Source organism: Rhinopithecus bieti, unplaced genomic scaffold (assembly GCF_001698545.2).
Source record: "Rhinopithecus bieti isolate Rb0 unplaced genomic scaffold, ASM169854v2 scaffold_64254, whole genome shotgun sequence".
Taxonomy (NCBI): domain Eukaryota; kingdom Metazoa; phylum Chordata; class Mammalia; order Primates; family Cercopithecidae; genus Rhinopithecus; species Rhinopithecus bieti.
In genome coordinates, this window is record NW_016824229.1 from 2,392 (window position 1) to 14,709 (window position 12,318).

Here is a 12,318-nt window from a genome sequence, read left to right on the forward strand (position 1 = left end):
ATTTTTGAGAGATTTTAATCATAAAGTGGTTTTAGACTTCATCTTCCTGGTTTCGTTTTTGACCTCCTTCAATTTTTTCTCTATAAAATTGCCATAATTTTAAAATGTTAGTTTGATCAAGTTACCCTCTGCTTAAAATCCCACAGTGCCTCTATATTACACTCATAGTGAAAGCAAAAATATCCAGGAGCTCTTATACTATCTAGTTCATGCCCCATAATTTCTTCTTTGAATTCATTTCTATTACTCTTCCCCTTGATCTCTACAACACAGCCACAGTAGGCTAGTTGCTATTTCTTGAGCACACTGGGCACACTTCTACCTCAGGGCCTTTGCACTGCTACCCCTTCTAACTTGAATGCTCTTTCCCCAGGTTTCTACAAGGCTCATTCTCTCATCTGCTTCAGATTGTTGCTCAAATGTCACCTACTCAGTGAGGCACCTGCTAAACACCCTATTAAAAATTGAAACCCCTTCCAAATACTTGTTACCCATATCTTTTAATTTTTATTCCTGGGGTATATCACATTTCAATAAACTATATAATTTGCTTACTTATCTTGTTTATTTTCTGTCTTACTCTACTGAGATGTAAATTCTAAGTGGACAACAATTTTGGTATTTTATCCCCTTATCTGTGATTTAATTTTCTATGATTTTGGTTACCCACTATCATCCACCATCTGAAAATATTAAATGGAAAATTCTAGTATTAAACAATTCATAAGTTTTAAGTTGCATGCCATTCTGAGTAGTGTAATGAAATCTCGGCTATCCTGCTCTGTCCCATCCTGAGATGTGAATCCTCCCTTTGTTCAGTAGATGCTACCTGCTCATTAGTCACTTAGTAGCTGCCTCAGTTATCAAATCGACTGTGTCATTGTCATACTGGTTATGTTCAAGGAACCCTTATTTTACTAATTAATGGTCCCAAAGTGCAAGAGTATTGTGCCTAACTTATAAATAAATTAAACTTTATCATATGTATGTATATATAAGCAAAAATATAGTATATAGAGAGTTCAATACTATCTGTGGTTTTGGGCATCCACTGGGGATCTTTTGTTGACTACACCAGTGAATCAGGAAACTTTTAGTCAGCTCCCAGACTATGTTGAGTGATTTGGGGCAAGACATGTTCCTTCTGCTTTCTCATACATAAATATATAAGGGGATAAAACTAGATGCTTTCTATAAGGCTCTTGTAGCTCCGAAATTCTAGGAAGTAAACTATATGCCCATTGAAGTGAATAAATTGAGATATGATGCTATTAATGAATCATATTAAGACATGGTTTTGCCTAGAACCCTAGCAATACTTAAACCTTATCTTGCCCAGCCTACACCTCCTCTCTGCAGACTCCAAGAGAAATGTGTGACTTTAGGAAAGAAAAGTCATTCAGTAAATCATTCATTGAGTTGATATTCACTGAATACCTACAATGTGCTAGATACTTAACTAGGATGTTAGCACACATTAAAGAAAAAACAAGATTAAAAATCCATAACCTTATAGAAAGGAAGGAAAGAAAATAGATGATAAATAGAAAACATAAATTAGAAGGTGCATTGTATTTTAGGGGCTATGAAAAAAGAAAGCATGATAAGGTTTACTACCTATAGGGAAGGTAGTAAACTCAGTGGAGATCAGAGTAAGCCCCATTTAGAATATGCTAATTAAGCAAAACTTGAAAGAAATGCAGAAATTAAGTATCCAGGTATTCAAAAGAAGAACATCCTAGGCAGAGAGCATAGTGAGTGGAAAGGCCATGATGTAAGAGAGGCATGTTGACAGAGCTGAAGCAGAGTGAAGGGGAGGGTGGAAGACAAGATTATATCAGACACTGTAAGCTTTGATAAGGACTTTGGTTTTTACTCTGTAATAGGTCGGCAAACACTGGAAGGCTGTTATATAGAATATACTCTAAGAGGGAAGGGGAAAAGCAGAGACAACCTAGGAGGCTGTTGCAACAATATAACTTTAACTTAGTGTGATGGGATAAAAAGCAAAATGAGGGTAACAACTGAAGTATGTATGTGGGGGAGAAGGGTGCAGGTGAAGGGCTAAAAATGTGGTCAGATTTTCATTTGTATCCTCGTCTCCGAAAGAAGGGGCTTCCTGGATTGCCTCTTACTTTGTATCTGGTCTTCGCACAAAAAGCAAAGCAGGCCAACCCCTGTATTGTGACTATAGTTCTGTGATCTGAATGCCACATTTTCAGGGGATTCTGACCTTTTTTGGAAAGCTCACTGAAAACTGCTAGCAAAAATACAACCAGATTTAGTAGAGCTTCACAAACGAATCCATGAAGAGGGAGAAAGATTGGAAAAGGAGAGAGGACATGAAATTTTTATAGGGCTTGTTTATTTTGCTGATCTGAAGTCAGAGGCAACCATGTCACTTAAAGGCTCTGATTCTGCCCCAGCTTTCTCTTTGAAATTATTTTCTATATATAGTAAAGATAATAATGATGATAGTGATAATCTTCTGGAGTAGATAAAACCTTCGATTTCTTTTTTTCTAATTTGTGCCTCCCACCACCCTATAAATCCCTGATATTGTTAAATGGATAAATGTTGAATGGATAGATGGGTTATGTAGGGGAAGAGGATATTGTCTCTATTCCTTTTTAAAAGTGAGGGAACTAAAGTTGCCTTGGATATTTACAAAATTTCCAATGTGTCTTGGACAAAAGCTGAATTCTGAAGCTAGCCTGCAATACTCCACCAGTCTGACTTTATTCTTAAGGCACAAAAGGAGTTTCATGACTCAAAGAACCAGACACAAGAGAAATGTATTTCACTGAAAAACATGCTCCTTGTGTTGGATACTGAAAAGATTCCATGAGAGTTTAATAAAGAAAATTGTGTTCCTTTTCTCCACTTATATTATTATTTCCAAGATACTGCCTCTTATGAGTAATGCCAAGGGGAAATTACTTTATGTCTAGCCAGCAGTTCTGGGGACATGGAGAATAAGACCACAACAAATAGACTATCAAAGCAGGATGCAAAGGCAGTGATTTCTGATTAGGGGCAAAACCGATTTAAAACTTTTCTATCTTTATTCCCATCCACTTCTTCCTCAACCCACCTAAGCACAGAGGAGAGAGAAAAAGCAAATGTTTGTAGGTACAAGGTACTTCACAAACCAAACTATGTTGTGCTCTTTTCATTGATTCTTAAACATGTCAACGCTGTCTGACCTTCTTGCCCTCCTTATCTCCCTTCCCATAGCTAGGATGTTCAATATGCCTTCAAGTTTTTTCTGCAATAGAAATCATTCTGACTGCATTCAGGCTAATGTACTCAACTCCTGCCCTGTGTCAATGGTTAACTGCATATGTGAGGGTTAAGCTTTCTCTTCCTGTGGCAGTGGTCACTATGAGGGCAACAATTGTGGCTCGTGCCTCTGGTTCTTCCTTCTTTTCTTAGTATCTTCCCATGACTACCTTATACATAGAACATACTTGCTCAAAGATAACAAAGATAACTAGAGCATCTCTCATATGACTTAAAGATTACTGAGGACCTGAGGAGACCATTACCCTCAGATGAATGGAAAATTGTTAGTGTAGAAAGAACACCAGATTGCACTGAAGCTCACCAGGTTGTGTGACTTGAGAAACTCACTTTAACACCATGAATTCTTATTTATGAAATAAAGATGATAATAATGTCTGCAATATGTCCCTCACAGGGTCACTATGGGGAGCAAATGAGGTAAATAGAATCCTTAGTTCCAGGTAACCAGGGTCCCTACATCACAAATGTTATGGTAGGCCTGAGTGGAATTACTGATGGGAATGTTCTTTAGAAGTTGTAACATGCTGTGAGCATCTCATAGGTTATTATCAATGATCATCATAATGATAACAATTATACATTGAACGTTCTGTGCCTTCATAGACACATGGATGTCTGTAATTTGACAAGAAATATCTCCTGGTATCTCACTCTCATTAACTAAAGAAAAATCGTATTAAGCAGCAATAGCCTGTGGATATCTTGTTAAGATCTTGCTTCCTAACACTGTTACAGTAGTACTGTGATGTGAAGAGTGAGAAATGGAGACCCCACACATGGGATCCCTTTCAGGCACTTCTTTACTTGTTGCCTCAACAAAACACTTGCCCACAGGCTTCTTTGGTAATTGCATAGAAGTGAGGCATATTCTTTTCAGTCTCATATATTGATGTTTTATTAGGCAAGATTTCTGGTCCTAAGGAGTACTTGGGCCCTGAAAAGTTATCAGCAGGAGTACCTATCTAAGGGAAGAAGCCATTGGGGGAATGGGCGACATTATAATTGATAACCAGTTTCTCAACTTATTAGAACTCCAAAAGGATGGCGGGGGTTGAGTCCAATATAACCACTAAGTATAAAGGCTAGTTAGAATTAGCTCACGAGAGCTAGCTTCCAAGCAACTCTAAAGTTTTGCTGCGTGAGCCCCATTTCTACATAGGAGGCTACTATCTAGCCCAAGGAAAGTTAAGTGAAAAAAAATTTAAAAATCAGAAGGGGAAACCTTGAAATAGACTATTCAGGGAGACTATTGCAGGGGAGTGAGTATGTAAACATGTCATATACCATTCAGATTTCCACCGAGCAATCCATCCAGCATCTTTTCCAAATGTTGCCTCTGTTGACAGAGTATGAGCTCTTTAGACTTGACCTCTGAGGTTTCTGATGTCTTCCATCACCTTTATATTTTTTCCTGGAGTGGTCAGTTTTCGTGTGTGTGTGTGTGTGTGTGTGTGTGTGTGTGGTGTGTGTGAGTGTGTGTTCCTGTGAGCAGTAGAATTATCTTTTTTTGTCTGTCTGTTAATGAGCAGGGTAAAGATATTCTTTCTACATACCTCTTCTCTTCAGTGCAATCTTTAAATTGGTTAACTCACAGAATAGCCTGCTGAGAAGAAATATTTCAGAAATAATTAAACTGCGATCAGGAGTGAATGAGTCAGAACCTGGTGTTTCCAGGCTTCTTGGGGGGTGTCTAAGGAAATACAGTTAGGGTAGAAAAGATATATCTGTTTTTCAAAGGTGACAGGATGGGATTCAGATATGATCCAAAAATATGAATACTTAATGCCTCTTTGAGAGGCTATCTAGTTCATTTTATCCATCCTTTGTGTTCATAAAGACTTTTGAATCTCAGTGAACCTAAACAAACAAAAATCTCGTTATTCTTAGGAACACTCCATTGCTGCTGAGTGAGAATACAACCCTGTGTTTAATAACATTTATTTTAGCTTAATTTCATTTTCTGTTTGCCTTTCTTTTAGGTTAACAATTCATGCCGAGTGTCCCATGCATTTGGAAGATTTTCCCATGGATGTGCATGCCTGCCCACTGAAGTTTGGAAGCTGTATGTATTTTCTTTCTCTCTCTCTCTCTTTTGTTTTTTTGCCTGATCTTCCAAAAGAAACGTAACATACTCTATTCTGTCCACTACAAGTTCCTAAAGCTGAGGCTTTTAATCTGGGCTGATATTGGGGTGGGTCAGAGAGTGGGGTTGAGTAGTACTAAGTAATCAGGAGGAGAAGACTAAGCCTTTAACAAGAGTTTTCTTTCTAAGAAGCAAACTTTATTTTGCCATTTCAGACTAATTTCTCTGCCATTAGATTGAAACATTAATGTCTGTTTCCTAAATTGCTCAAAGGACAGAGCAAGACAGAAGTGATATAAAATACAGTCACAGCTACCTAAGGACAAGATATGTCAAACAGAATGTGGTTATATTTTTTGAAGTGCATATTCTACCTGCATCTTCATATACTTCTATCCAGTTCTTAACAGTATATGATAGGCAGGAGGAGACTCTGAAGGTTTGCTCACTTTTGAAAGTATTACCTTTTCCAGTAGCTGTAAATTTTACAGAGAAAGTAGTAAATATATTGTCCATTTTCAAATGAATTAGAAAAATCAACATTGTGTAGAATTTGAGTGAGTTTTTGAACCTAAAAATTTCAGAATGAGTTTCATATACAGAGTCATCAGAGTAATATATCAAAATCTGTGTTGATCACGTTAAAATTAAATTTAGCTGTGTTTTGAAACAGAAAGTGCATTTGAAAAGACCCAAATAATTAAGTTCAACATGTTTGCTCAATCATTAGTTTTTCAAATCTTTACAGACTGTCTTCTGTGTGCTAGGTTCTATTCTAGGAGCTTGGAATGCATCCATGAATAAAACAAAACCCTTGCCCTTGTGGAGCTTATATTATATAGAGAAGAGTGATAGTGAAAGATAAAATAATGGATTAAAGGGTAAAGCATAAAGCATGTTTTAATGTGAGAAGCAACATGGGAAAACATAAAAGTACTGCAGAATTAGGGGAAACATCCATTCCTAGGTGGAGGATTTGTGTTACCACTGAAATTGAAAATACGGTGATTAGTGTCACCCTAATTTTTTAAAAGTAACATTCAAGCAGAAATATTAAGAAAATAGAGAGCTTATCAATACATATGTATATATGTATATATGTATATATGTGTATATATGTATATATGTACATATATATGTTTATATATATGTGTGTGTGTGTATATATATGTATATATAGTGCTCTGAGTGGAAGGAACAACCAGGAAAAATACCGTATGTCAGAAAAGTGGATGACTTGTTCAGCCAGTGTGGCTGGCCAAAGTCAGGAAGGGGAGAGCAGGAGAAGAGGATGAGACCAAAGTGGGGGGCAGGTAATCTGAAGTCTTATAGGCCATTAAAGGGCTTTGAATTATATTCTAAGGAAAAATGAAGAACAATTAGAATATTTTAGACAAAAGCATGGCATTATCTGACTTATGTCTTAAAATAATTACCAGGAAATTTTTTTTTTCTTTTTTTGAGATGGAGTCTTGCTCTGTCGCCCAGGCTGGAGTGCAGTGGCCGGATCTCAGCTCACTGCAAGCTCCACCTCCCGGGTTGACGCCATTCTCCTGCCTCAGCCTCCCCAGTAGCTGGGACTACAGGCGCCTGCCACCTCGCCCGGCTAGTTTTTTGTATTTTTTAGTGGAGACGGGGTTTCATCGTGTTAGCCAGGATGGTCTCGATCTCCTGACCTCGTGATCCGCCCGTCTCGGCCTCCTGGAAATTTTTAAATGATGTAAATAGAAGAGGGATCAAACCATGTGGAGCCCAGGTAGGAGGTGACTACAATATTTCTGGGAAGGACAGAGTTGTCTATTGGTGAACAGTGTTCCCTTCATTAACAACTATAAAACCTAGAACCATATAAACAGTAAAGCTCAGTGAAGATTGAAGTGTCTAAAATTCTGGAGATAGGGGAGAGCCTCTCATAGATGAAGTTGCAACCTACAGCTTTTTCATCTCTGGGAGCATTTGCCAATTCTGGCCTTGGATAGCAGCTTACCGGGCATAGGGCTCATACTGGTGGATGAGAAGAAACAGCAATGATCTGATGATCACACAGGGCTAGGGTGACACAAAGGAAATATCTGAAACATGTCAAATTAATGGCTGATCTCCCTCTCAATATAATTGGTGAATTTTGAATTTGCACGGAGCATGAGGACAAAAGCTAATATGAAAAACGTTGAAAAGGAGAGCTTCCTTTTCTGCAGTCTTCCAATACTAAAAAAAGAAGACATGCTAGACTACTAGTTTAAAATCCTAGAGAGCTATATCCTAGGAACAAGGCAATAGCAAAGACAGACTAGATTTAGTAAAAACTATAACCCAGCACAAGTCCGTTATGAGATTAAGGTGATAATTCTCCCATACTATCTGTATAGCAAAGTAAATAATGAAGCCTCTATGGTGGAAAAGAGACTTCTCTTTGAAAATACTACAGTTTTATACACAATGTATGGAATTCAATGAAAAATCAATAGTCATATGAATAGGCAGGACCATGAGACCTAAAACCAAGTTTTAAAACCAAAGCCAAAAACCAAAATATATAAACAGACCTACAGGTGATTTAGATGTCAGAGTTTGTAGTCAAGGACTTTAGAAAGCTATGGCTAATACATTCAAGAAAAAAGGGAAATGATTACTAAAGCAGATCAAATACCTATAATTTTAACAGAAAATTGGAACCTATAAAGAAGAATAAATTAGAATTACACAGAAGTACAATATCTAAAATTCAGAATTCAATGGATAGATTTGACAAGCAGAAGGCAGCATCAGATGACTGAAAAACTGATAAATAGGAAAAAAGCAGAACTGAAGGATAGAAGGATAAAGACAGAAAGAAGTAAAAAGCATGTGAGTCACAGTAAGGGAATATAAATCATCCTATTATAAAGACGCATGCACATGTATGTTCATCACAGCACTACTGACAACAGCAAAGGCATAGAATCAACCTAAATGCCCATCAATAATAGACTGGATAAAGAAAATATAGTACATATACACCATGGAATACTCTGCAGCCACCAAAAAAGAATGAGATCTTGTCCTTTGCAGGGACATGCCTGGAGCTGGAGGCCATTATCCTTAGCAAGCTAACACAGGAACAGAAAACCAAATACCGCAAGTTCTCACTTATAAGTAGGAGCTAAATGATGAGAACACATGGACACACAGAGGGGAACAACACACACTGGAGCTTTTTGGAGGGTGGGAAGAGAGAGAGGATCAGGAAAAATAACTAATGGGTACTAGTGTTAATTACCTGGGTGACGAAATAATCTGTACAACAAACCCCCATGACACAGGTTTACCTATGTAACAAACCTGCACATCCTGCATATGTACCCCTGAACTTAAAATAAAAGTTAATAAAAGAAATTGCAATGTGTAATTTGCAGAGGATAAACAGGCAGATAAAGGAGCAAAAGCAATAATTAAGTAAAGGCCAAACACTTTAAAACTGATGAAAATTATCAGCCCAAATACTCAAGAAATCATATAAACATGAAGCAGCACAAATAGAATGAAAAAATTTCTTATTCTAAAGTTTATATGGAAATATTTAAAGTAACAAGAATAGTTAAGGTGATCTTAAAGAATAATAAAGCTGGGAAATTTACATTAAAATCTAATCTGATATCAGATATCTAGAGGTATTTTGAAGTTACAGTAATTTAGAAAAGGTATTATTGCTGCAAAGTAGACAAATATACTCATGGAACAGAATAGATGAGAGAGAGAGACAGAGAGAGAGAGACAGAGAGAGAGAGAGAGAGATTAATCTTGACTCTTATATCACATGATAAGCAAAAATAAATTCCAGATGGTTTGCAGATCTAAATGTGAAAGAGTGAAAGGTAAAACAATTCAGCTTTTATTAATAGAAGAAAGCAAAAGAGAATGTCTCCATGATGTTGGAAAAGGTAGAGGTTGCTTACACAGGACATAGATTAACATTAACCATAAAGGTAAAATAGAATGACTTAAAATATATTAAAAATTAAGAAATTTTCTTTATTAGAAGATCATTAAGGGAGTGAGTAGAAGCCACAGAGAGGGAGAAAGTATTTGCATTGCATATGCATAACAAAGGACTCAAAAGCATAAGACATCCTACAAATCTATATAAAAAGTATCTGAAACCTCGATAGAAAAAAGGCCAAAGTCTCTAATGGGCACTTGTTAAAACAGTTTCCCAAGCTCACAAACACACACAGACACGCAGGCACGCACATGCACATGCACACAGGCACAGACAGACACACACACACAGTGACTGATTGTATTAGTCAGCAGAGAAATGCAAAATAAAATCCAAAGGCTACCAGTACACACCCATTAGAATGACTAACATAAAAAAGACAGAAAATACCACTTCTTGGTGAGGATGTTGAGCAAATCTGCACTCTCATGCACTACTGATAAGAATGTAAATTTGTACCAAGGTTTTTGAAAATTGTTTGGTGCTATTTAATAGTGCTGTACATGTGCATATCATATAACTTTGCATCTCTAGTCCTGAGCATAGTTCCAAACAGGCATCATTGTTTATGTATACCAAAAGGCATATTAAGAATGTCCATAGCAGAGCTAATTGTAATAAACTCCACTGGAAACTCCCTTAATGTCCATCAGAATGGAATAAAAAGCTGTAGCATAGTCACACAATGAAATACTATACAGCAATGACAATTATATTACACTCAACATGGATGAGGTCACAGCCACAATGCTGAGCAAAGGCCAAATACATAAGTATATACATAGTCTGATTCTATTTATACTATATACACAAACAGGCAAAACTAATATGTGCTGTTAAAAATCGTTATTCATAGAACACTTTCAAACTTCTTAATGCTCTTTATTCATAATACAGATCTCTAACTTTTAATAAATAAAATATTAATAGTAACTTTAGAAGTATTCATAAAGAGTGGTAATATATGGAAGATTACTCAGACACTGGAAATGATAGCAAACTGATAGTATTTGAATAACAACATTTGAATTTCTTAATAAAGTAAACAGCACTACACAGAATCACTCATCAAAATTGCCAGTTTAAGGATTTATTTTGCTTCTTAAACTTGTTATTTATTAGAAGAACACTCTCAGGGTTTGTGTATAGTATACTATGCATATGGTGTATAGTATTTTATGCATTTAGAATGCTGTGTGTGCAGTATACTATACATATAAAATACTATGTGTATAGTATACTTATGCATATAGACTTACTAATATTAAATTTTCAAAAATTACCATCAGCAGCATAGAGGGCCATTAACACACTTATAATAAGCAAAATCAACTGATCAGGTTGTGACCACTTTAATCCTTTGTACTTCTGTTCTGACACCTGAGAATTTCAAAACTTTAACTCAGTGTGACAGTGTTTCCTGCTCTTGGTTTTGAGTTAACATCAATAGATTCCTTCAAACTAGTAAAGTCTCTATGTCTATTGTTAAGCTTTAATTCTTACAAGATCATTATAATACCATTTTCTATTTTTGCTCCTTTCTCAAGTTTTTTTCTCTGGATTTGATATTCAGAAAAATATGTATCTTTCTCAACACAATGTCACGAAGGAGTTTCCACAGTGAAGCACTAGTCAGGATAGTGGTTACCCTTGGTGAGGGTTGTTATTGGAAAGAGAAGCAAATGATACTCCTGGGTGCTGATTATCTGGAATGTAACTTCGTTGTTCATTAAAGAGATCTGGATTGGAGATTTAATTTAGGTGTCATCCACATAGATGATGTTTAAAGTCATACAGCTAGATGAGATCACTACAGAAATGACTATATACAGAGAAAAAAAGAGAATCAAGGAAGGACTTTCTTTTTAGACATGATAACATTTAGAAGCTAGAAAGAAGAGAATAATTTAATAAATGTGAAGACGAAGGCAGGTGACGTATGAGAAAATCTAAAGGGAACATGTTGTCCTGGAGGCCAAATAAAGTACATCAAGAAGAAGGGTGATTTAAATTCTTAAGTTCCTAAGTGGGCAGTTAAAATTAATCTTAGAAAACCTCTAGTGAGGAAGCAATTCTGGAATGACAGAGTTAGAACTTCTAAAATCCACTCCTCCATAAAAGCAATGAGACAATTTTCAAACATTGTCAAAATAAACTTTCTCCAATCTCTGGAATTTAACAAAAGTCTCCTAACACTCTGAAGAATGTTATTCAAGAAAAATGATCAGTTCTCAGTAAGACCAGGGAGCCCTATTCCCATCTTCTTCTCTCCTCTGTAGAAGCCTTGAAGATTTTGTCATGATGAAAAGGTCAATCCATCAGAAAAAATATATATAACAATTATAAAGAAATACACACTTAAACACAGAGCCCCAAAATACATGAAGGAACACTGATAGAACTGAAGGGAAAAATAAGACAATTCAACAGTAATAATTAGAGATTTCAATATTCCACTTTCAGTACATAGATAGAACAACTAGGCAGATCAACACAGAAATACAAGATTTGAACAATTCTATAAACCAACTAGACATAACCAACATCTATAGAGCGTTCCACCAAACAACATCAGACTGTACATTATTCTCAAGTGCACATGGAACATTTTCTGAGATAGACCATATATTAGGTCATACAGTAAGACTCAATAGATTTAAAAGTATTGAAACCATACAAAGTACATTTTCTTACCCAGAATTAGAAATCAGTAAGAAAAGGAAATTCCCAAAATTTACAAATATGTTGAGATCAAACAACACATTCTCCTCTTAAATAGACTGATCCAAATAAAAAATCACAAGGGGAATTAGAAAATATTTTGAAACAAATGAAAATGATGACATAACATACCAAAACTCATGGGATGCATCAGCTTAAAGCAGTGCTTAGAGGGAAATTTATAATTGTAAAACCTTTATTTATTTTTTTATTTATTTATTTATTTATT

The 12,318-nt window shown here is 36.0% G+C and overlaps 1 protein-coding gene across 1 annotated transcript in view; it reads left to right on the forward strand.

The window, feature by feature from the left end:
- The first annotated feature begins 5,279 nt into the window (after nucleotides 1-5,279).
- GABRA3 (gamma-aminobutyric acid type A receptor subunit alpha3) overlaps nucleotides 5,280-12,318 on the forward strand; it is a 63,780-nt gene continuing 56,741 nt past the window's right edge. Inside the window, exon 1 of the mRNA XM_017862197.1 lies at nucleotides 5,280-5,368. Within this exon, the coding sequence (XP_017717686.1) occupies nucleotides 5,311-5,368 (58 nt within the window). The 5' untranslated portion in view covers nucleotides 5,280-5,310. The remainder of the gene's footprint in view (nucleotides 5,369-12,318) is intronic.